Source organism: Mercenaria mercenaria, chromosome 19 (genome assembly GCF_021730395.1).
Source record: "Mercenaria mercenaria strain notata chromosome 19, MADL_Memer_1, whole genome shotgun sequence".
In the NCBI taxonomy this organism is placed as follows: Eukaryota; Metazoa; Mollusca; class Bivalvia; order Venerida; family Veneridae; genus Mercenaria; species Mercenaria mercenaria.
In genome coordinates, this window is record NC_069379.1 from 38,732,995 (window position 1) to 38,759,538 (window position 26,544).

At 35.7% G+C, this 26,544-nt stretch overlaps 1 protein-coding gene across 1 annotated transcript in view; it reads right to left on the reverse strand.

The window, feature by feature from the left end:
- The window catches only part of LOC123541683 (paired amphipathic helix protein Sin3a-like), a 44,892-nt gene extending 38,850 nt beyond the window's left edge, over positions 1 to 6,042 (reverse strand). Inside the window, 2 exon segments of the mRNA XM_053530949.1 lie at positions 2,671 to 2,873; positions 5,808 to 6,042. Coding sequence (XP_053386924.1) covers positions 2,671 to 2,837 — 167 coding nt within the window. The 5' untranslated portion in view covers positions 2,838 to 2,873; positions 5,808 to 6,042.
- Positions 6,043 to 26,544: the final 20,502 nt, after the last annotated feature.

Sequence of the window (26,544 nt, forward strand, 5' to 3'; positions counted from 1 at the left end):
GGAAGATGAAAAGGGTAATAAAAATTTCTGCAAAAAGCTGATAAAACCACCCTGCTTCATGAGTTCCCAACCCAGGTTGAGGTTTTGGTCACATCAGTTCAAAATTTGGACGATCCCCAAGTTGTACGAGTTTTATACTCATTTAAAACCACTGAGGGTATCTATAGGATGTGGTCGATCTTCTCACTTATCTACCTGTAGACACTAACAGCATTAAAACGAATTGGTAGACAAATTAGAATTAACGGGATGGGGAAACATATTTGTTGTAGGGGAGAACGTTACAAGAATCACCCAAGTCTTACTAACATAAATTTATAAGGTGTAAACAATGAAATCTTGCTTAAAGCCCCAGTCAAATAAAGCAGTTCATTACCAACAAGATGTCATGAGCCTAAGAGATAGATTTCATCAAATTATGATAGCAACCCCAGCATAATCCAATAATCAATTAACTGATATTTAAACTGCCATAACTTTTTTCTGGTAGAGATATTTAGAACAAGAGGACCATGAAGGCCCTGTATCGCTCACCTGACCTATTGACCTAAAGATCAACAAGATTAACATTCTGACCAAGTTTCATTAAGATATGGTCATAAATGTGGCCTCTAAAGTGTTAACTAGCTATTCCTTTGATTTGACCCCGTGACCTAGTTTTTGACCCGACATGACCCAGATTCGAACTTGACCTAAAGATCATCAAGATTAACATTCTGACTAAGTTTCATGAAGATACAGTCATAAATGTGGCCTCTAGAGTGTTAACAAGCTTTTCCTTTGATATGACCTAGTGACCTAGTTTTTGACCCCGTCTAACCCAGATTTAAACTTGACCTAAAGATCATCAAGATTAACATTCTGACCAAGTTTCATTAAGATATGGTCATAAATGTGGCCTCTACAGTGTTAACTAGCTTTTCCTTTGATTTGACCTGGTGACCTAGTTTTTGACCCGACATGACCCAGATTCAAATTTATCCTAAAGATCATCAAGTTTAACATTCTGACTAAGTTTCGTGAAGATACAGTCATAAATATGGCCTCTACAGTGTTAACAAGCTTTTCCTTTGATTTGACCTGGTGACCTAGTTTTTGGCCCCACCTAACCCAGATTTGAACTTGAGCTATAGATCATCAAGATTAACATTTTGACAAAGTTTCATTAAGATAAGGTCATAAATGTGGCCTCTACAGTGTAAACTAGCTTTTCCTTTGATTTGACCTGGTGACCTAGTTTTTTATCCTACATGACCCAGATTCAAACTGGACCTTAAGATCATAAATATTAACATTCTGACCAAGTTTCATGAAGATACAGTCATAAATGCGGCCTCTACAGTGTTAACAAGCTTTTCCTTTGATTTGACCTGGTGACCTAGTTTTTGACCCCAGATAACCCGATATTGAACACGTCCAAGATTTTATTAAGGGTAACATTCTGACCAAGTTTCATTAAGATCGGGCCAAAAATGTGACCTCTAGAGTGTTAACAAGCTTTTCCTTTGATTTGACCTGATGACCTAGTTTTTGACCCCAGATGACCCAATATCAAACTCGTCCAAGATTTTATTGAGGGTAACATTCTGACCAAGTTTCATTAAGATTGGGCCAACATTGTGACCTCTAGAGTGTTAACAAGCTTTTCCTTTGATTTGATCCGGTGACCTAGTTTTTGACCCCAGATGACCCAATATCGAACTCGTCCAAGATTTTATTGAGGGTAACATTCTGACCAAGTTTCATAAAGATTGGGCCAAAATTGTGACTTCTAGAGTGTTAACAAGCTTTTCGTTTGATTTGACCTGATGACCTAGTTTTTGCCCCGAGATGACCCAATATCGAACTCGTCCAAGATTTTATTGAGGGTAACATTCTGACCAAGTTTCATTAAGATTGGGCCAAAAATGTGACCTCTAGAGTGTTAACAGTCAAATTGTTGACGACGGACGGATGGACGACGGACACAGGACGATCACTAAAGCTCACCTTTGAGCACTTCGTGCTCAGGTGAGCTAAAAAGTAAACTGTTCTGAGCTTGTCTAATCAAGATCTTTATTATGAAATAGGTTTTATTGATAAATAAGACATTTAAAAAATCAGCTGGGGTTGCTAATTATAATAATACTGTATTTTTATCAAGAATTACCCGCACAAAGGAAACAGGAGGATATATTTTCACTGTGAAGTCAACTTGGACTTTCCATACTATTCACATTTTGTAGCTTCATTTTAATCATAGACCAGGGGTGTGGAATTCCTATGTCCGACTTGGGAGTTTTTGATGGCGGACAAGTGAGTTTTCGCATTCCGTTTGTCCGCGGACAAGCACAAATTTTCTGGTTTGAAATAGGAAAGAATAATTTAGGAACGCTGAACAGTTACTGTACTTCAAGTTTATGGAGTTTATAAAAGAATTTGATGTATGAAACGGATGTTTCACCCGCCAAGGGCCTCTCGATTTCGCCAGTTTTGGGAAAACCATACTGTGTCTAAATTTAGCAGCTCTTTCTCTGCATTCTGATTGGTTCCCTGTCAAGATCTCGTGTGATTTTTGCACACGGAGCAGGGCTTTAAGCCAACACTGGAGAGTGTTAATAAAATTTGTACTCCTATAATAGCCCACATCACAAAGTTCTAATAATGTTTAGAAGAACGCTTCCTACTTACGGAAAATTTTGCAACGGATACTGAAGACCACCAGACATAGTTTCTGCTCCCTCAAACCTCTGTGCCGCACTTACTGGCCCACCAATCAAACGTCCCGCAGGAAATGATGGAGTTCCCTCCCCTTGCGCAACTCTCCTTACTGTTTCTTCAATATGAGGACGCTGCATTCTATTACATTGTGATTCAGATTAAAGATGAACAGTCTGAAATGAAAGTAATCCTTAAAATAAGAACTGCTATATATTGCTAAGCCAAATATTCTAAACAAGAGGGCCAAGATGGCCCTAGGTCGCTCACCTAAGAAACACTCCATAACAGTGTAAAACATGTTTGACCTAGTGATTTCATGGAAACAAATATTCTGACCAATTTTCTTTAAGATTGGACCAAAAAATTGGTCTCTTGCAATAAAAAAACCATTTTCTTAGATATGACCTAGTTTTTGACCCTAGATGACCCATGTTCAAACTCGACCTAGATTTTATCAAGGCAATCATTCTGACCAAAATTCATGAAGATCAACTGAAAAATACAGCCTCTATCACATACAGAAGTTTTTTCTTTGATTTGACCAAGTGACCTAGTTTTTGACCTCAGATGACCCATATTCAAATTCGACCTAGATTTCATTAAGGCAATCAACCTGACCAAATTTCATAAATATCAACTGAAAAAAACAGTCTCTATCGCATACACAAGATTTTTCTTTAATTTGACCTAGTGACCTAGCTTTTGACCTCAGATAATCCATATTCAAAACCGACCTAGTTTTCATCAAGGCAATCACTCTGACCAAATTTCATGAAGATCAATTGAAAAATACATCCTCTATTGCATACACAATGTTTTTTCTTCGATTTGACCTAGTGACCTAGTTTTTGACCCCAGATGACCCATTTTCGAAATCAGCCTAGATTTTATCAAGGTAATCATTCTGGCTAAATTTCATGAAGATCAGTTGAAAAATACAGCCTCTATTGCATACACAAGGTTTTTCTTTGATTTGACCTAGTGACCTAGTTTTTGAACCCAGATGACCCATTTTCCAACTTGGTCTAAATTTCATCAAGGCAATCATTCTGACCAAAATTCATGAAGATCAATTGAAAAATACAGCCTCTATCGCATACACAAGGTTTTTACGTGATATGACCTAGTGACCTAGTTTTTGACCCCAGATGACCCATTTTCGAACTCGGCCTAAATTTCATCAAGGCAATCATTCTGACCAAAATTCATGAAGATCAATTGAAAAATACCGCCTCTATCGCATACACAAGGTTTTTCTTTGATTTGACCTAGTGACCTATTTTTTGACCCGAGATGACCCATTTTCGAACTCGGCCTAGATTTCATCAAGGCAATCATTCTGACCAAAATTCATGAAGATCAATTGAAAAATACAGCCTCTATCGCATACACAAGGTTTTTCTTTGATTTGACCTAGTGACATAGTTTTTGACCCGAGATGACCCATTTTCGAACTCGGCCTAGATTTCATCAAGGCAATCATTCTGACCAAAATTCATGAAGATCAATTGAAAAATACAGCCTCTATCGCATACACAAGGTTTTTCTTTGATTTGACCTAGTGACCTAGTTTTTGACCAGAGATGACCCATTTTCGAACTCGGCCTAGATTTCATCAAGGTTATCATTCTGACCAATATTCATGAAGAAGAATTGAAAAATACAGCCTCTATTGCATACACAAGGTTTTTCTTTGATTTGACCTAGTGACCTAGTTTTTGACCCGAGATGACCCATTTTCGAACTCGGCTTAGATTTCATCAAGGTTATCATTCTGACCAATATTCATGAAGATTAATTGAAAAATACCACCTCTATCGCATACACAAGGTTTTTCTTTGATTTGACCTAGTGACCTAGTTTTTGACCCGAGATGACCCATTTTCGAACTCGGCCTAGATTTCATCAAGGTTTTCATTCTGACCAATATTCATGAAGAAGAATTGAAAAATACAGCCTCTATTGCATACACAAGGTTTTTCTTTGATTTGACCTAGTGACCTAGTTTTTGACCCCAGATGACCCATTTTCGAACTCGGCTTAGATTTCATCAAGGTTATCATTCTGACCAATATTTATGAAGATTAATTGAAAAATACCACCTCTATCGCATACACAAGGTTTTTCTTTGATTTGACCTAGTGACCTAGTTTTTGACCCGACATGACCCATTTTCGAACTCGGCCTAGATTTCATCAAAGTTATCATTCTGACCAATATTCATGAAGATTAAATGAAAAATACAGCCTCTATCGCATACACAAGGTTTTTCTTTGATTTGACCTAGTGACCTAGTTTTTGACCCGAGATGACCCATTTTCGAACTCGGCCTAGATTTCATCAAGGTTATCATTCTGACCAATATTCATGAAGATTAATTGAAAAATACAGCCTCTATCGCATACACAAGCTAAATGTTGACAGACGACAGACGACGGACGACGGACGCCGGACATCGAGCGATCAGAAAAACTCACCTGAGCATTGCTCAGGTGAGCTAAAAACACAAACTTGCTAATCATCACAAAAGTAACAATAACTGAAATATGACTTAGCCCTAAAACTGCAATGAACATTGATAAGGTATGAACGCCAAGCGCATATGATTCTTATGAATGCCAACTGTTTACATTATTTTATGTCGAAAGAGCAGAACTGACTACTAACAAGCCGTCACAAAGATATTTCCACAGCAAAGCTTGTAACCAGAGTCACAATTTCTGTTTACTTCAACTTATCCTGCGGCTTGGTAAAATTTATACGAGCTTTGAACATCACAAATTAATTTGGCAAGCATCCAAAACTTGTTAAGATTAAATCTGTTTGGAATTAACTTGTGTAAAAGTCTCCCCCCACTCCCCGAACTAGATCAAATGCAAGTTTTACACGAGCTTTAAAAATACTCATTTAATAGCATATGTTAAGTAAGTCAAATTATTTATCTAGAGCCTCTGGTGAAAATTTTCATGGCAGCATACTTCAACTTTTGCTACCGAAAAAAGTACTGTAGCGGTGCAATTGCATACAAATTACACAAACTCCTAAATATGTGGTTCCAAGCGGATTTTCCTTTTTAGCACTAGTTAACAGACAAAAACAAAACTCACTTTGTGCACTCAGGTACTCCACCTATGCCGTTAACAGCATTTTACATAAATTCTCCAAAAATACAATTATTCAATTATACTTCCAGTTCAGATCTGCACTCCCAGAGTCTAATAAAATGTCTTATGTAAAATAAATCGGAATCAGAGTGAGTTATTAACAAGAGAAACATTCAAGGGTTTGAATTTATATACAATCAACTTTACACACAAATGGCTGCGTAACTTTCGTTCTCTCGGAATGTAGAACAACCGTTACAAGGGGTGACAGGTTAATACACAAAAACACGGTATCCGGAAAAAATAACTACGGAATAAATCACGTTTAACTGAAGATGTATATTTTAGAATATGGTAATGAAGTTTATTGCATTCAAAATATTTTGCAAATTCAACGTTGCAGAATCAAAATATTGCAACATACAGTTAACAGTCGTTGTGTATTGATACTAACACCCCTGTCGCATATACAATGGACCCTCCCATTATATGCAAGTATGTCGCACTGGTTCCCGCTAAATTTTTACAAAATTGTATCATCTTATTTGTGAAAAACAAGAAAGTAAATAGCCTGTAATAGCCATAGACTTGAAAACTGAACATAGAGAAATCTTAGGGCCACAAACACATAACTTTTAACCCTTTATTATCCAATCTCTAAACAATTTCTGAAGGTCGGCTTTCCTAGTGACACACGGCATAAACACAGCGTCTACACACTGTGTAATCGCGGTTTTCAGTTCATGTCTTGGGTGTGGAATACATCTACAGCTTCCGAACCGAAATGTAGAAAATATACATTACCAGTTTCAAATTGAATCATGTGAATAATTTAATAGTCAAGAAGAAGCGCGTTCAGAAAGCTTTTGTTTGAGAATTGAGTTGTTGACAACTGAGGGATTCCCTTCCTCAGCTAACGTTCGTAAACAAATGGAATTTTTGCAACACATACACTTTAAATTAAAAAGGGGCAAACCATAATGTGACGAATGTGACTTAGAGATCAAATAAAGGAGACTTACCTAAATTTAATCCAAGATGACGAAGATTTTTACGGATTTTCCAACCAACCTTCGATTCAAAACATCAAAATGGGTTTGCCCTTTGACATTTATGTCGTCATAGCGAACCAGCCAATGATATTACTAGCCTCGTTTTGAATCTGACTAATATGCAAATTAGGTAATCAAGCTGTAGACATGGATGGAAAATAAATCACAAAAAGGCTCTGAAAATGCTCTCTAAAAAGACAAATAAAATCATTATTAAAGTAGGGGATACATATTTTTTTTATAATCAAGACCGTATTAGAAATACCTTATCATTCATAATCATTTTAAGAAATGATTCCCACTCTTTCATAAATTTATCTGTAGATCTATAATCATTCGTCGTGATGCTCTAACTCCATTTTGGTAATTTATGGGAAACTGACTTTAAAATTTTGGTCTTTTATTTTCTGTGATAAAAATGGAAAAATATACTCAATTTTAATAAAAATGGAGTAAGAGCATTGTAATAATGACACGACGAATTGTGAATTCCGTTTCCGTAGCAACTACTCACTCATCCGTGGAAATACAAAACCTGCAACTGATATGGACTTGGTCTGCACTGGTCACAAGTATGCCAACATCAGGTTAAAGGCTTTGTAAAGGTAAATTTAAAGGTAAATTTTATTTACCGTCGCTTTGTGAAACAATAGGCCTATAAGCTTTGTACATAGCTTTTGAGCGGCCCTATTTTAAGAACAGTTAATGTTCACCAGTTATATCAAAGAGCTATATATAAGAGTATGTATACGTTTTTGAGGCTATATAGGTCTACCAATAAAAGAAATCGTTCTTTGTTTCATATAAAATTTAGCTACTTCAGATCAATTTTGATACAGTTTCTAGATTTTCACTCCGTCGTAGACCTATTTTCCACAAGATATCCATACATTTGCTTCAAGAAAAAGAAAAGAAATAGGGGTGTTGAATAGTATGCAGTGAAATGCAAGTCAACTGTAGTTAGGTACTCTCATATTGCCGCATTTCACAAAGCGGCCCGCAGAGTAAACACCCTACTTTCGTTTTCACATAAACAACACGAAAACATGCGAATATAAGCATGAAAAGTGTCTTATTTCATGTAAAATTAATTCCACCAGTGAAATAATGCACATTTAGGTCCCGGTTTACGCGAAAAAGCGCGAAAAATGGAAAAAATAGGATCTATTTATTATGGACTTCTTTCGACTACCTACGGAAGCACATTTTTGACCGAATTACTGCTATATAAACTTGATTATACCTTAGATAACAGGGTACACTTAGATTCGAAAAATTTGGGCACGGCCGGGCTTACATGTAGCGAGTCGCAATATTGCACTTCCCTAATGAGCAGAATCAGGGTGGCCATTTTATAAATTGCGTGCATGTTTTATGCTTTTAAGTAATGGCAAAATCAGGACTAGCTCTCATACAAGAATACAGAAAGTGATCAAAACGAAAGTTTTACACAATCCATTAAATATAGCATGCCAAAATCATCAATTTTGCACATTTTGAACAGCCTGCAATGATCCCGCTGCAGGAACAATGCCCATTTTTTTTTTTGCATTTCTCAGTTTAATAGTGCCTACTGATCTTCAGGATATAAACGGACTGGGGGCCCATCCAGCTCGTTTTTTTTCACAAAATAGCGAAAAATTTCCTGAGTATCAATCAACAAGCACGGAACCCTTCCGTGATTTGAATTTCCCGCGCCAAGGTGACTCACCGATTATACAAAGCTAGCAGCAGTTAGTTTTACAACTTACAGCAGAATTGTACATGTATCAGCTGTTTAAATTTTCTAAAGAATTAACAATCATTATCTCTCACCTTAATTTACAGACATCCAAAATCACGAAGTTCTAATTATAAAAAATATTGACGGGGCCAAAATTTGTACCCTGCTACCATACTCTAAGCAATTTGCTGGTACCCATTTACAGCTAAGTCGACCGAGGCAATCATGATATTTAAAGTGCCTTGCCCAAGGACACACCGCAATGGGAGTAGCCAGGAATCGAACCCGGGAGTCTTCACCTCCGTAGGAAAGCATCTGAGCCCTCTCGCCCAATGCGTCCACTTGTGTCGGTCATAAAGCCGCCACGAACTTGGATATAGTGTTGTTATTTCTCATCCTTCAGGGTAAAACCGTTGCTAGGTAGACTAGCGCCAAGACGATGATGCATCTTGTTTTACATTTTTATGATATAATGTAGTGAACTGAGCCAGTCTATATTCTATGAGACAGAATGCTTTCATTTCTTCCTATCCTGTATTCTGTCAAGTCAAGTCCAAGTCAAGGTAAGTCAAGTCAATATATTTATTAATTGTCGGTAGATACTATAACATTATAAACATAAGCTATGTACATATAGCTATTGACCGACGTTATACATAGAAATCAACAGGCTAAATTACACATTTTACATATAATATCATAATTTGTCAACAGGCTAAATTACACATTTTACATATAATCTCATAATTTGTCAACAGGCTAAATTACACATTTTACATATTATGTCATAATTTGTCAACAGGCTAAATAACACATTTTACATATAATGTCATAATTTGTCAACAGGCTAAATTACACATTTTACATATAATGTCATAATTTGTCAACAGGCTAAATTACACATTTTACATATTATGTCATAATTTGTCAACAGGCTAAATTACACATTTTACATATAATATCATAATTTGTCAACAGGCTAAATAACACATTTTTCATATAATATCATAATTTGTCAACAGGCTAAATAACACATTTTTCATATAATATCATAATTTGTCAACAGGCTAAATAACACATTTTACATATAATATCATATATAATATCATAATTTGTCAACAGGCTAAATAACACATTTTACATATAATATCATAATTTGTCAACAGGCTAAATAACACATTTTACATATAATATCATAATTTGTCAACAGGCTAAATAACACATTTTACATATAATATCATAATTTGTCAACAGGCTAAATTACACATTTTACGAAAGACAAAGGTAATAAGTAGTGTTTGTTAAAAAGTTTGGAAATAAGAATAATTTAATACATAAATAGGTAAAATAAATAGATAAATATTCAATTAGATCTAAGTACATGCACATGCAATGACAGAAAATGGGTAAAAAGCTTAAAATAAAGTCAGTTACAAAGTCCTCGGCATTTCTGAATCTAATTATACACGTGCCACTTTCTTAGGAACTTCCAGCCTTGTACATAAGAAGGCACATTAGATTTAACATACTATTTTAAATCATCCCCAGTCCTCTCTGTACTGGCGATCAATTGATTTTAAATGCATGAACGTTATAAGAAGAAAATGCACATGGTGTAGTTGAATGGTAACAATTCTGTAGAAGTAAGTGCCCTAATATTTTCAAATTCAGTGAGGTACTGCCTCGGTGTTGTTTTTTTTTTGTTGTTGTTGTTGTTTTTTTAATAGCAAATTGCATTTTTAAAATACATTTTATACATTTAACTATCTCAGTTTTTTTTTCTATTTTCGCTCCGAGCCCCGAACAAAACACACAGATTTTACATAAATACTTGACATGATTTTTCTCCTACTTTTCTCTTCTCTGTGTTATCATTAATGCGAAGGTTATCATTGATGCAAAAGGCTTCTGGGTAGAACCACCGACCTTCCGTAAGCCAGCTGTATGGCCTCCTCGCATAAAGATTTCAACGCCCCAAGTGAGGCTCAAACCCACATGGCAAGTGATTTGAAGTCAGCGACGTAAACCACCCGGCCACGGAGATCCCCAAATCTTCTTTGTAGTTGTACATTTGTAATTTTTTTGCCTATCCTATCTGGTATAATAATATCCTAGGATGTCTGCGTTCTAAAAACTCGTTGTTAACGTGTGCCCTTCAGAAATGCCCAAATTACAAATATTCCCAGGAAATGATACACTTGTGTGCTTGATTTCTTTCACTGGCTCACGGTCTGACTTTAAGAATAGGGAGATAATCATAAAGTGAGTTTTGTTTGTTGTGTGGTGGTAGAGTCAACGGTAACTCGCAAAAGAAGTCACACATTTGAGCCGCGCCATGAGAAAACCAACATAGTGGTTTTGAGACCAACACGGATCCAGACCAGCCTGTGCATCCGCTCAGTCTGGTAAGGATCCATGCTGTTTGCTAACGGTTTCTCCAATTGCAACAGGCTTTGAAAGCGAACAGCATGGACCCTGACCAGACTGGTCGCAAACCCACAATGTTGGTTTTCTCATGGCGCGGCTCATTTGTTTTTCACAAGCACTTCTCATATATTTACCAAGGATGCTGTTTTGCTTATGAATTACATAACGTTTTGGATACACATACTATGTCTAAATTGCCTCAAAACACACCATTTTTCAGACAGAACTTCATGGTTTATGTGACCCTAGTCAACATGATTTACTCAGACTCGTTTGTCTCAAATGGTTTTAAACCGCACTATTTTGCGTAGTTAAAGTTCTTCATTCTGTAGGAAAGACCCCAGAACCTATTTTATTTTTTACTTGAACTCTAAATATGCAGACGAGAACTTTATACATTTCAACTTTATTTTCTCAGATATTTTGTCGGAGATGGCTCAAAATGCTTATAATTTTAAAAATTATTGGGGTGGACACCAAAACCCCATTCTCTACTTGTACTGAAATTAATTATTTACTATTATGCAGTTGAGTAGTGTATATTTTAACCTAATTTGCTCAGATTTGTTGTTAGCGATTACTTAAAATGCAACATTTTAGCACCGATCACCTATCTTTGTTTATATTCTTTTTATTTAGGGGAACAATTTCAGTTTGATTTGCTCATAGTTTTTGTTGGATATGACTTAAAATGCACCATTTTGTCTTGTATAATTTCAAAATTTCAAAATTTCTAGCAGAGGACCCCGAACCCCTAATGTCTACTTGTGTTCAATTTTGCATGCGAATAGTGGACACATTTCAACCTGATTTACTCAGATCTTTTTTTTTTGTCGGAGACGGCTTAAAATGAATCCTTTTGTTTTGTATAATTTCAAAATTTCTCGAGGAGCATGATTAATACCCATGCGTTCTTGTGCTCTATTTATACAAGAGAGAGACGTGTGTGTTCATTTTGGCCTGTTTAACTAAGATTTTTGTTTGAAATGGTTAAAATACATCGTATTGTATTGTATAATTCCATAATTTCTCGGTACATTTCAACATGATTTGTTCAAATCCTTTGGCGGAAAGCGATTCGTCGGAAAGGGTTTAAAATGCACCATTTTGCCTTGCATAATTTCAAAATTTCCCGGGAAATTCCCGAACCCCAGCCCTTTATGTATCCCAGTTACCCAAGTTGTCAACCAGATTTTCTCTGAAAACTGAAAATGGCCTTAAAACGCACCATTTTGTCGTTTAGAATTATATCTTAGGGAGAACCCCGGGATTTAACATAATTATGTCAGAATGAAGACAAATTTTCAAATTTTCAAATCCCACTGTGTACCTAGGCTCATTTATGCAACAATATTTCCAAAGTTCTTTTCAGGTCCTGTTACTGCAATTCCTACAAAATGTCAAAATAAATGATCTAGTAAGTAAACTCTTGAACAATATGAACTATGTTTTCAGTGCAGCAACTGCAAATTTCAAGAGTAGGGTATAAATAAGAAACTATGCTTCAGATCTTGTTTATAAAACTTTCTTTGTCATGAAACCTGACAATCTTGTAATCATTTTTTTTTTTAAATTAACTGCCTCAAATATAGTACAAATAGTTTAAATATGTACGTACTTATGCATGCCCCTTTTCAGCTCTGTTAGATAATCAAATATTAAGTTGCTTAATCCATAATGGTTAAAATTCAAGTATTAGTATTTTAGATGATGTGATGTCTCTGTGAATTTCAGTTATATCCCGCCAAAATGCATTAAAGAAAGCTGATAATACTCGTGTTTCCCTCCAAAAAAGTTACAACCGAACTATTTTTTTACAGCTGTATTTTTGAGACCTGCATGCGTTACATCTGGTATTTCAACTGTATTTCTAGTAATTTTCCACTTACAAGCATTTTACAACTAAAATTTCAAAATATAGGTCTTTTACAGACGTTTTACAGCTGTAAAACGGGTCTTAATTTCGTACTTAATCTCGGAAAAGGAAATCCCTGGCTCCGTGGGAACGTCAAACGCAACAAGTGCCACACACCGAAACCTATATGCGCAACGCAATGAATACCAGAGTTACTGTGTCACTGGTGACAATGGATGAATCGTGGAAACCAGCAAACAGAGGTATGTCATGCTTGACTTTCTGTAAGTGGAATCATTACATCATCGTGGATGTATCAAAACGTGCGACATTAAGTGTTTGCTTTTTACCGGTGACATTGAATATTCTTAAAAAGTAAGAAAGAAAAATCCCTCTTATAGAAGGTCCATGTCTGATATTTTTGTCTTAACTTACTTATTTTTAAGATATCTCTTTTAAAGAAAGTTAGTAATTGCAAACGAAGTACCTTTTGCATGGTTACTTGAACTTCAATCAAAGAAAGGTCACAAAATGTAATATATGTCTAGGATTTACAATATATCATAAGAACAAAATATCTTCCTTATCCTGTCAAATCTTGAAAGCAAGTTTGAATATTGTTTGATATTTGACAATATACATGTATCAGTGGCAGTTCAATATCTACAACTCTGTATTTGCTATAAATCATATCTACTCAAATAAAAACAAACATGCATCTGTATTTTTGAGACTAGGGGTAGTAATATAAATGAAATGGTATTTTTGCATTACTTGATTCTGTCGACATTTTCACATGTACTTCACAACATATTTGTCCGGATGTCTGAGAATTTTCATAAATGGGTACTGCTAGAATTACAAAAGATAATACAGCCGTTAAAGATTTTGCTAAGTATATCTTCTGACCTTATAGGACCATCAAGTCCTTTCAATGTTCCAAAATGATAGAGGTCCGCTTAATCCAGTGCTGGAGGGCATGTGAGGTGTTGCATATCCTGTCTGCCTAAATTTGCTTCAATTCGTTCTTTACTTCCAAAGGACCTTCTTATAGGTTTTATGACCTATCAAAACAATATTCTTTTAAAGTTTCCGCATAGATTCAGTGTTATTGTATTTTTTTGGGGGGGGGGGGGGGGGGGGGGGGGGGGGGGGGGGGGAAGAATCATGGTGTATAGTCCATATTTCCTTACATGAAGTTTTTAACCATTGCTTGTATTAGAAATTCGCCGGGCGGGAAAATATATACGGTGTCCTTTAACAAAGAGGATGGCGTAGGTTTGGTTCCACAGTGTACAGTATTTGACACTGACCATTCCAAGGCGGTTCATCACTGTGTTATCTTTTGTCTATTTTGTGTGTATGTCAACCATTTGCACATCCTTACATATACTGCCTGTATGACAGGCCCGTTATATATGACAGAGGCTAGTGGCGTATGGAGCATGCCTTTTGACAATTGATATTAGAATTCACTTCTCTGCATCTGGAAGCACGGGGTACCATCAGTTCGTTTCCACATGCCGTATAAATCTATGTGATCCGGATAAATGACGAAAAAATGACGATACGCCATGATTTCCGATTTATAATTATTATTATTATTATTATACCAGATTTATATAGCGTCCTTTTCATGATTAATTTTACGTTCAAAGGCGCTTTACATAGTTCAAATGCAGCCACACAGGGCGCATAATTCATCCTCTACTAGTACAGACACAGAGCGATCTATCAGAGGGACAGAGTGAGACAAAGCCCCCACGGAAGAGAGATCAGAAATCAGATACAGGCTTGTCCGGCTAACTTAGCCTAGCTCGTTGCGAATAGACAGCCTGGTTCTTTAACGTGCCCAGTGTACAGCACTGATACACGCAAGGATTGCCTGGGTTCCTGACCAGTACACCTCTAGTTGGGTGGGAAACACTGAAAAGCGTTTCTGAAAATTCCCGAGTAGCTGCCGGGGATCGAACCCCCGACCTCAGGATTGGAAGGCCAGTGTGCAAACCACGGAGCTATCCGTCCACCTATAAAACATAGAACAACCTAAAAAGAATTACACTGAAAAGATTTTTATTTCAAGTAAAAATAAAAAAAAAGAACTACAGAAATTTCAGTGTAGTTTTGGGCCAGTAGAGTTTCAATTTAGAGAGGCTCCGTTCTCAGAATGTGATTTTTCGTAATTGTCTCTAGCATCTTTGAAGTGAAGAACAGTTTTTTAATAACATGTTTGACGCCTTAGGAAAGAAATAAAGCTAGACAATTACACAATTTTGGTGTTTTACTAGTGTAATACAGCTTTGAAAATGACGTAGTTTTAGGTATGGGAGACGTTGGTAAAATTGAATTAGTCTGTTACAGGAAAAGAAAGAAAACAAGAGGGTCATGAAGGTCCTGCATCACTAACCTGACCTATTGACCTAAAGATCAAATCATCAAGATTAACCAAGTTTTATTAAGATATGGTCATAAATGTTGCCTCTAGAGTGTTAACTGGCTTTTCTTTTGATTTGACCTGGTGATCTAGTTTTTGACCCCATCTGGCCTAGATTTAAAATCATCAATAATAACATTCTTACTAAGTTTCATGTAAGTAAAGTTATAAAGGTGGCCTCTACAATGTTAAGAAGCTTTTCCTTTGATTTGACTTGGTGACCTAGTTTTTGACTCCAGATGATCCAATATCGAACTCGTCTAAGATTTTTTTTTTTTGATTAAGGGTAACATTCTAAACAAGTTTCATCAAGATTGAGCCAAAACTGTGACCTCTAGAGTGTTAACAAGCCTTTCCTTCGATTTAACCTGGAGACCTAGATTTTGACCCCAGATAACCTAATATCGAACTCGTCCAAAATTTTATTGCGGGTCAAATTCTGACCAAGTTTCATTAAGATTGAACTAAAATTGTGACCTCTAGGGTGTCAACAGTCAAATTGTTGACGACGGACGACGACGACGGATGACGACGGACAAAGGGCGATTACAAAAGCTCACATTGAGCATTCCGTGCTCAGGTGAGCTAAAAAATAATGTTTCAGTACTAACATTTGTGTCAGGTCATATTGAAGTAATAAAACAAATTGAACAAAATGATAAAACTTTCCGCAGATCCTCGCATTTTATCGTTTTACTCAGCTCGTTATCAAATTCAATATTAAAAGACCGCTGTGTTTACTCCATTCGTTAAATCGAATGACGTCCTATTTTTCACTTCCTCGAAATGGCATGGTGGATGGTCTAATAAGGGATTTATATAACTTTCTTATATATCGGGGCCTCCATGGTCGAGTGGTTATGGTCGCTGACATCAAATAACTTGCCCCTCATCGATGTGGGTTCGAGCCTCACACGGGCCGTTGAATTCTTCATGTGAGCAATCCATCCAGCTGGCTTACAGAAGGTCGGTGGTTCTTCCCAGGTGCCCGCTCGTGATAAAATAATGCACGGAGGGGCACCTGGGGTCTTCCTCCAATATCAAAGCTGGAAAGTAGCCATATGACCTGCAGTTGTGTCGGTGCGACGTTAACCCAACTAAATGAAAAAAAAATCATCTAACTCAAAGGCACTTCATTATACCAGAAAGGGAAACTTTGCATCTTATCATAAACCCTTGAAACAAATATTGAGAATTGAATTTGTTGATATTGTAAAGATAAAAGAGTATAATCTCATATTGATTAAGCGCATATTCAGTTCTATTCAACAATAATGATAAAGATGATTCTTCAAATGTTTTATTATTTTTGAACAGTAATATATTTATAATGGTACTTTTATTTACATGTATAATTATGAAAACCTACGGAGGGGCACCTGGGGTCTTCCTCCACCATTAAAGCTGGAAGTCGCCATATGACCTATCATGTGTCGGTGCGACGTTAAATAAAAAAAAAAAGAAGAAAACCTACGCATAATTTTTGAAATCTATTACATTGTTAAATAGAATCATATTTTTTACAATTCTAGTTTTGATATGGAATTATCACATGATCGAGCGGTTGTATGTCAAACATCATTTTACGCCTGACGATAATGTATGCTTGATTCTTCTACTTCAGTTTGTGAAAATTACCAAATCTAAAAAGCTTTCAAACCGCCTCAAAAGCAAACATTTCCTTTTCGTCTTTCATTGAAGACGAAATCTCCGCCTACAACATTATTTTCATAGGTATGGTTTGAGATGTATTTGAACACTTCGCAAGAGCTTATGAAAATATTTTAAGCTATTTTCTCTCTTGCGTCTTACCAGCACAAATGGTTTGTTTCATAAAAACATATATTGTGTTTTATGTGCACCTCTAAAAAAACAAATAATATTTTCTCGACTGATTATGTTCAGAATCAAGTAATAAGTAGCGGTTTACACGTTTTTCAACATACGGTTAATATCTATACGCAAATTATTGTCAAACAGAACTTAAAGTCGGCATAGTAGTCTTGTGCTGTTCTAGAATTGAAGTGTGATCAATTTGCGATTAACCTGTACATTCTTATCTTCATGCTAATCCCGTCCCTGCTGCTGATGCAACCATAGTTTATAAACAAAGTATCACTCGTTTGATCAAGGCACAGTGCTGAAGTGAAAATCAAATCATTCTCAATCAATATTTTAATTTTTTTACAGTCGGAACTTTCTTTTCAAATGCATGCATTCTTTCTATAAGCATGGCGCGTTCATTTTTACTGTGGGAATCTCCAATTATTTCTGGAATATAGTCTATTTCACAGTTCTTATGCCCAAGAACTATACAATCATTACAACCCACTATATCGTGCTGTTTACAGAAAAATTTCACCAGCTCAGAAGTGTGTTTCTGACAAGTTTCTGTACAAACATTTAAAGTTTTCTGTGGTTTTCTTTCTTTCTGCATTTCCAACATATCCAGTACTATATGCCGCCTGCTCTGCGTAGCTTTTCTGTGGTATCGTAAGCACGAGCCACATAAATATTCCTGACAATTTTGACAAAACCCTTCCGCTTCAACTTTGTTTCCTTCAAAATGACACGATTGGCATGCGTGTTCGAAATATACTTTATTTAATTTCTTGTTGGTACCAATTAACATACTAGTTTTCTTATTTGGATGGAGAGCCATATTGTTAGATGTGAACCAATTATTAACTTTCATAATATCAATTTGCAATTTTCTTTCGATATCAGATACGTTATGGTCGCTAACATGCATTGTAGAATCATCGGCATACATATCAATGTTAGAGTTTTCAACAACCAATGGAAGATCGTTTATATATATCAAAAAGAGCAAGGGGCCAAGTATAGATCCTTGAGGAACGCCAGTTTTTATATACGATAAAGAAGATTTAATACCATTCATTTGGACATACTGTGTTCGATTCTTCAGGTACGACTCAAACCAGCACAATGAAAGTTCACTAAAATGATACAGTTTCATTTTGTATAGGAGAATGTTATAATCCTCTAGGTCAAAAGCTTTACGGAGGTCTAGGAACACACTACCGACTATTTTTCCTGAGTCAATGTCTTTAGCCCATTTATCAATTAATACAGTAAGGGCCGTTTGGCAAGAATGCATTTTTCTGAAGCCAGACTGGGTGGTGTGTAGTATGTCCGTTCTATTGAAGAAATTATGCAGCTGAGTAGCAATATGTCTTTCAACTACCTTGGAAATGGTTGATAATATGGATATGGGTCTATAATTGTTCATTTCCTCCTTTGAACCAGATTTAAAAATTTGAAATACTTTAGCTTCTTTAAGTTTGTCTTGGAAAACTCCATACTGAATGCTGCTATTTATGATGTTAGCTATTGCAACAGTTACAGTGTCAGAGCAAAGTTTGATAATCCTGGGACCAATACTATCTGAGCCGGTAGCTTTGTTACTGTTCAGAGAATCGATTATCTTTTTCACTTCAAATGGCGTAATGTAATCAATAGTAAATTGAGAATCTTTTAATTTGTTATTTAACATAGTTTCCAACGGCTTAAAAATCTGATGGTTTAGAGGTACTTTAGAAACAATATTTGCAATGTTTATGAAATGATCATTCAAAGCATTTACTATCTCTAGTTGATTATTTAATGTGATGCCATCTTTCGAAATTATGTTACAAGGAAAAGATACAACTTTGTCTTTATCATTCATCGAAATATCTTTTATTTGCTTCCATAAAGTGTTTGAGTTTGTTCCAACTGAAATAGCGTTGTTATAGAAATTTAATTTAGCATGGTGAATAAGTGAATTTACCTTGTTGCGCCAGAGCTTATAATTTGTGAAGTCGTTAGAAGATTTATATTTGTCCCTTAATATCCTAGTTTCTTTTATGTCATCATTATACCACTGCGGTTGAATTTGTCTTTTTATACGTTTAGTCTTGTGAGGCGCATGGTTTGCAAGAATATGATTTAGAGTATTATAGAATATATCAAGGGTACTGATTGGGTCGAGATTGCTGGTTAAAAAGTCCAGTCTGCAACTGATTAAGTCCATTTTAAAAGCTTCCTCATCAAAATGTTTAAAAGACCTATACCTGATTGAAGTATGACCTGATGAAGCTTTTAAAGTACCGGATTTAGAACTTCTAGAGAAACAAACCGGAAAGTGATCGCTTACACAAATGGTCGGTACACTTACTGTATTTATTTTATCTGGACAAGTTGTGTAAATATGATCAATTAGGGAATTACTTGACTTCGTGATTCTTGTTGGGGTTTTAACCATTTGTTTTAAACCTAAGGAATCAATTACAGCCGACCATTTTGCATTATTAAAACCCGCATCTGGAGAAAAATCAAAGTTAAAATCACCAAGGGAATGCACTTCTTGAATTTTGCAAATTGCATTATTCATTTGTATTTCATATGAATCAATCCAATTTTGTAACGAATTTGGGGGGCCTGTATGTGAAGTTAAGTAAAAAGGGCTTACTGTTTTGTAAAGACACTTTTATATAAATAGACTCCAAATTATCGATTTCAAGGTCTGATAAACAAGAAAAAGGTACATTTTCCTTTATATACACTAATAACCCACCACCTAGTTTACTTAATCTGTCTTTACGTTCAATAGTGTAGCCGTCAATGAGAAGCTCTTTAGTATTAACATCATTTGTGAGGAATGTTTCACACAATCCTAGAACATGTATGGAATTTTCATTAAGAATCATTTTTATTTCATCAAGTTTAGGAATGATGTGATGAATATTAAGTGACACCACATTAAAACCTTTGCTATGAAAACTAAAGGAATTCAGTTTATTGGTAGAAAGAGTACCTTTATCAGAGGGTTGATGATGGCTTTTATCTGTTTGAATAGAGTTTGCATAACATAAATTATATGAACTATCAGATGTAAGTAAATGTTTCTTACAAGGTGAATTACACACGTCTAGGGTAGCTCGACTTAGATTGTTAAATTCACAATTGCAAGGCAAATTAAAGCAATTTATGCACAGTATATTCGAGTTTTTCGATACGTCAAATTTGGAGGTAGAACTAGAAGAATTTTCTATAAAGTCAGAACAAGTACAAGACATGTTATTACACTCATCGCATATCCGTGTCAGATAATCAAAACTGTTTTTTTTGTATCAAAGAGATCCAATGTATAAGCACTGCTCGCAAGCTCCTAGTATTCGAAATTATGATATCTGCATATAATTATTACTCGGTCTTATACCGTATTGATGTTGTATAACAGAGTACGTGTACCGTTTTGGTTAAGGTGAACACCGTCCCGCTGGTAATGATGTTGTGCCGTGCGTCCGTCCCCGAAAACAAACGAACAGTAATTTTCAATGTATTTAATGTTGAGTTTTTCACACAACTGCTTGAGCGCGTCATTTAGAATCTCAACATCAACATCACTCCTTGGGCTTACTGTGCAGATGTAAACTTTGCATTGGTAACTTTGAAGTGAAGAGACAATTTCACTTAGTTTTTCAGAGGTTGCCTCGAGAGATTTCCCGTTCGCAACGTCATTTCCGCCAACGTATAAAACAATGTTTTTATATCGATTTAAGTCAATAGTTTTTAGTTTTTCTGACAGAAGAAATGTTGTTGCACCTCTTATCGTGTAGACATCAACATCTTTACAGTCCTCGTTTTCTTATCCCTTTCAGAACTGAGTCTCCAATAATGAGCGTCCGATCTCCTTGTTTCCTTAAGAGTAAATCATGCTTCTGAACAGGAGCTTCATGGTGAACTGAAATCTCATCATTTTATGAAAGTATATTTTCTTCCATATCTGTTGATTTCTGTTTCTCTGATTTTGATTTTATAACATCAGCAAACGATTAAAGTCTACGTTGAAACATATCCGTTGAAGTGCTGATTTCATTTTCTAATTCTCTTGTGTTACCAAGTAATATTTAATTCCTGTTTTGCATGACAAATTCTCTTGTGTTACCAAGTAATATTTAATTCCTGTTTTGCATGACAAATTCTCTTGTGTTACCAAGTAATATTTAATTCCTGTTTTGCATGACAAAGTAATGGACCGGACAGGCAAAAAACATATTGACCTTTGATCTTCAAGTGTGACCTTGACCTTTGAGCTAGGGTTCTGGGTGTTGCGCATGACACGTTGTCTGATTATGGGAAACATTTATGCCAAGCAATATTGTTATCCTTTGACGGATGACGGAGTTCTGGACCGGACACGAAAACGACCCTGTTCATGCCATGTAATATATGACAACCAAGTGTGACCTTGACATTTTAGCTAGAGGTCTGAAAGTTAAGCATGACATATCGTCTTGGTATGGAGTAAATTTATGCCAAGTAATATAAAAATCCCTTCATGAATTGTTGAGTTACAGACCGAACAGGAAAAAAAAACATGTTGACATTTGAGCTCTAATCTAGGGGTATGGGTTGTGCGCAAGTCATGTGGTCTCATCATGGGAAACATTTATGCCAAAAAATAATCAAATCCCTTCACGGAAGCCAGATGGACCGGACACGAAACTGAGGATCGACGGACGAAATTACGGACGGACGGAAAAAACGCAATCCCATAATCTCCGAAATAGGTTTTCAACCAGTAGGAGACAAAATAAAGTGACTCATGACCGATTTATGATTTATGACATGTAACTACACATACTAATATCAGAATATATATGAAGGAGTGAATGCGAAAGAATGAATGCTAAAGGCTTCTTTATTTATTTGTACTTAGACCTCTTTCGTATTCACCCTTAGTAACATACATGTAACAAATAAAAAGATAAGTGCACATGAAGCTAAAGAGGCTTTGTTTTGCCATTGATAACAAAAATCTTAGCAGCTCAATCTCGGAAGTTCAGCAGTTAGTTATAAATGCCTCCTTAACATATGTATGAAAGAATAACGTTGAACTAAGGACATCAGATTATCAATAAATTTCGAAGAGTTTCTCAGAAATGACATACACACTTTTAAAACACCTCAGTGGCTTACAAAAGAAGTCAAAAATCGAGTTCTTCCTAAACTACATTTTACATTTTTTTATTGTACATGTACTGAAACAATTTCACTTCTGAGACTCTTACTTCCTAAAGAAATATGTTTATCGCAAAACCATTATAAACATAAAGATTTTTTTTTTCAAAATAAAGTTTGAAATCTTATACATGTATATCGATGGTAGTCTAAATGTTTATACATTGTAATAAATTTAGTTTGTACTGTACTTTCCTCCCATATTTTTATGAAATGGGTTTGTTAAAAGCAAGTATTTGATTCTCCGTAAGTTGAACTAAACAGGGCCACTTGACTAACTGAACAAGTAAAATATTCTCTTTTTAGCTACTTTCTGCGAATATAACTGATATTGAAAAACTGATATTGGGAAGTTAACATGAAACTTGACATCACTCTAAACATTTGTACATGTTGCTTATAATCTAAATGTTTATTAATGTGTTCACAAGTAGATAAATGTACACAACATGTGTAACAAACAGCTAATTTACGGTTTAATATAGAAACCTTTCTCATCTGAAAACCCCTCTTATCCGAACTTATTTACTGGTACGAGCATGTTCAAATTAAAGAGGTTCCACTGTAGCAGAAAGCAAAATTATATATTCCAAAAAAGTAAATTCTGTCAAAAGTCTCTTGTAGTCGTTTGGAACAATCCGGAAATGAAAATTCACTTGGGGATGTAACACAAAAACCTAACATAAACCTAAAAAGAAATTCTGACATAATTCACTTCCAAAATATTTAGCAATGATTGAATAAGGATATAGCATTGAATTTTATAGAATTTCAAAAAAACATTTTGGATTTGGTTTGAAACTTGAAGCTTTGACCGGCGAATATTTAAAGGAGAGACCGTTGTGACCATATTTACTAGAATAAGGTTAAACAGACAGCAAGTGTTTTCAATTATTTGACCTACTCATCTAGTTCTGTTATATTTGATTGTCACACAAAATCACACCAAAACTGTTCCGAAAGAAGTTATTTCACTTTTTATGACATGCACATTGTGTTTACAAATGTACCTTGTATCATAGCTCGGTGTTTTTTCTTAACAAATTTGGTGCAGATAATTCGTATACACTGAGTACAGGGTGCGGTAACTAAAAGTGTGCAGGTATTTAATACCCGCACGCTAGTTACCGCACTGTTGGATAGGAAAGTATGCCAGCGTGTCTGAAACAGTAGACAGCGAAGTGTATTTTATTGATTTTCTGCTCTAGCATTGGTTTAATTTTACCTGGGCTTTACACATTTGTACTTTACTACCATATATGGATGGCTATGATGAAAAACAGAAGGATCATTAAAACTCTCGGGTAAACGATTTATACTCGGGGGCTACGCCTCCTCGTACAAATCGTTTACCCTCAAGATTCAATGCTCTTTCTATTACTAAATTACATACTGATCGAGGCCTGCGGCATCGCACTTACGCATTTACGATGCTTTATCTGCCGTTACAGAAAATTCTGTTAATGTAATGTAGACATTATGTAGTATTTATAAATAAAATGGTTGTGTTACTTGAAAAGAAATGACAATCACCCAACCAACACAACAAAGCTGATGTCGCTGTCAGAATTCCCATACTTATTGCACGGTGCTAAGTTAAAATATTGCTAGTGTGAGATAAGCGATATGCAGTTTTGCATTTGATTTGTTGTTGCTGTCTCTGAATACGTAGCCTTCTCTACATTCTGATCGAGTCTCATGAAGATCAGGCAGAAAACCTGGCCTCTAGAGAGTTAGTATGCTTTTTCATTGATTTGACCTTGTGGCCTAGTTTTAAACTTGACCGAAACTTCATGACAAGAAACAGTGTGACAAGGTTATATCAGTTTTATTACGATCGACTGAAATGTGGCCTCTTAAGTTTTAACAAGGTATTTCTATGAATGTCTGTGATTTCACCTAGTGATCTGTTTTTGATCTCAGGTACTGTGTAACATAACTGTGATCTTGACAAAGATTTAAGAGACAAACAATGTCTCTAATCTGAAAAAAATATCTGTGTTGATAAAGCAGTAAATATGGCATCCAGTGTTAACATGGTCAAAATATAAACTAACTAGTGGCCTACTTTAAGACCCTAGGCAACCTGGTTTTCAAATATGAACTAGATTTTATGGAGAAATTCACGATCAAGTAGAAAATATGGAATCTTAAGCATTAAGAATATTTTACTATGATTTGACCCACTGACCTTAAAGCCCCAGTTTTGAATATGATCGACGATTTATGGAATCACACAAAATATATTCTGCCCAAAATATACAAATATAAAGTAGAAACTGTGGTTTATAGAGTGTAAACACGTTTTCTTCTATGATTTGACCTAATAATCTATTTTATGACCTCAAGTACACCAGTTCTAAACTTTACCTACATTTCATAGAGAGAAGCATTTTGATAGTATTTTATGTAAATTAAATGGAAAATGTTGCCTCATATTTTAACACCTTTTTCCAACCATTGACCTAGTGACCTAGATTTTCACCTCATGTAGCCCCCAATGTTGAAACCGACAAAGATTTCATGATATTCATTCTGACAAAGTAGAAATTGTGGACTCTGAGTGAAAATAATGCGTTTATACAATCGGACCAAGTTAGTTAGTTTAATACCTCATGTAAGGCAGCGTTCTACTTGACATACATCAAATATTCTGATGAAGTTTTATGAAGATCATTTCAAAATGTTGCTTCTACAGAGTTGTGAAGCTTTTTCTATGATTTGACATGGCGACTTAGCTTTTGACCCAGAATGACCTAGTAAAGTAACCGTCCAAGATTTTGTACAGAAATATAGGGTAGAATTCTAGCATTAAGACAAAATTGTTATCTCCATTGTGACACAGGGCTGTCACAATAGCTCACAATGAATACCTTGTGTTTAGGTGAGCTAATATAAACTTACAAAATCCTAAGCACAATGTGTTCAAATAGCAATTCATTTTATCATGATGCATTAGAAATAACATACAACAGAAGATATGTAACAGGAGCTGTCACAGGAGACAGCGCGCTCGACTATTTCGATGGTGGATAGTGAAACTTGGCACATATGAGGAAGCTGGTTTGTTTAATTACTTCAATGTAGATGTAAATATTGGACAATAGCTTAAGTCTGTGTCTAATGTATATAGGAACTAGAGCTGCTTTTGAAAAAAGCGCATGCCTCATACAACTGCCTAATCTTTTAAATAGTAAGTCAGTCTTTATATACTGTTTACTCACTATAAATATACCTTTTAAGAGTAAAAAGACTGACTTTGGCAAATTAAGGTCCATAACTCTGAAGTGCCTGGAGCAAATTTGGCTAATTAATGTACTTGGCCGAGGAGTTATGGTCAAAACATTTAACTTTGGTGAAGATCGGATGAGAACTGTAAGACTAAGAGCACGGACAAGAGCAAAAAGAGCAAAAGGCCGATTTTCGGTAATTCATGGGCCATAATTCGAAAGTGCCTGGACTGATTTTGGCTAGTTATCGATCTTGGCCGAGGACGTATGGTCGAACATATTTTGTTCAAGTTTCGTGAAAATTGGATGAGAAACGGTCGACTCAGAGTGCAGACAAGATTTGTGACACACGCACACGCACACACACACACACGCATACACACACACAAAGGATAAATCAATATGTCTCCGAAACCACTGTGTGGTGGGAGACATAATAACCGAGATAGAGAAGTGTGTTAAAACATTAAATAAGTATAAAAGGGATATACTTTATGGAACATTTATGCAAAAGTAACGCACCATGACATTTTGTCATATCATGTGGCTAGTAATGTGGAGCAACTATTTAAAGTTTGAATCAAATAAGTAAGCAGAAGTGCATCACAACATGGAACTGAAATTCTAGTAAAAAGGAGGCATAACTCATGGCATTTTCGTGCAACAATAATGAGCATTGTGACATATGGTGTGGGTGACCATGCAGAACAAGCATTTTTAAAGTTCGAATAAAAGCCATTTAACAACAGAGAAATAGTAAAAAAGCATCAAAATTAAACCGAAAGTCTAAGTAACAAGAGGGCCAAAATGGCCCTAGGTCGCTTACCTGAGAAACACAGCATAACAGTGTAAATATGTTTGACGTAGTGATTTCATGGAAAAAAGTATTCTGGCCAATTTTCATTAGGATTGGACCAAATATGTGGTCTCGCGTAATGACCTTGCGTTTGACCCAGATGACCCATATTTAAACTTAGCCTAGATGTCATC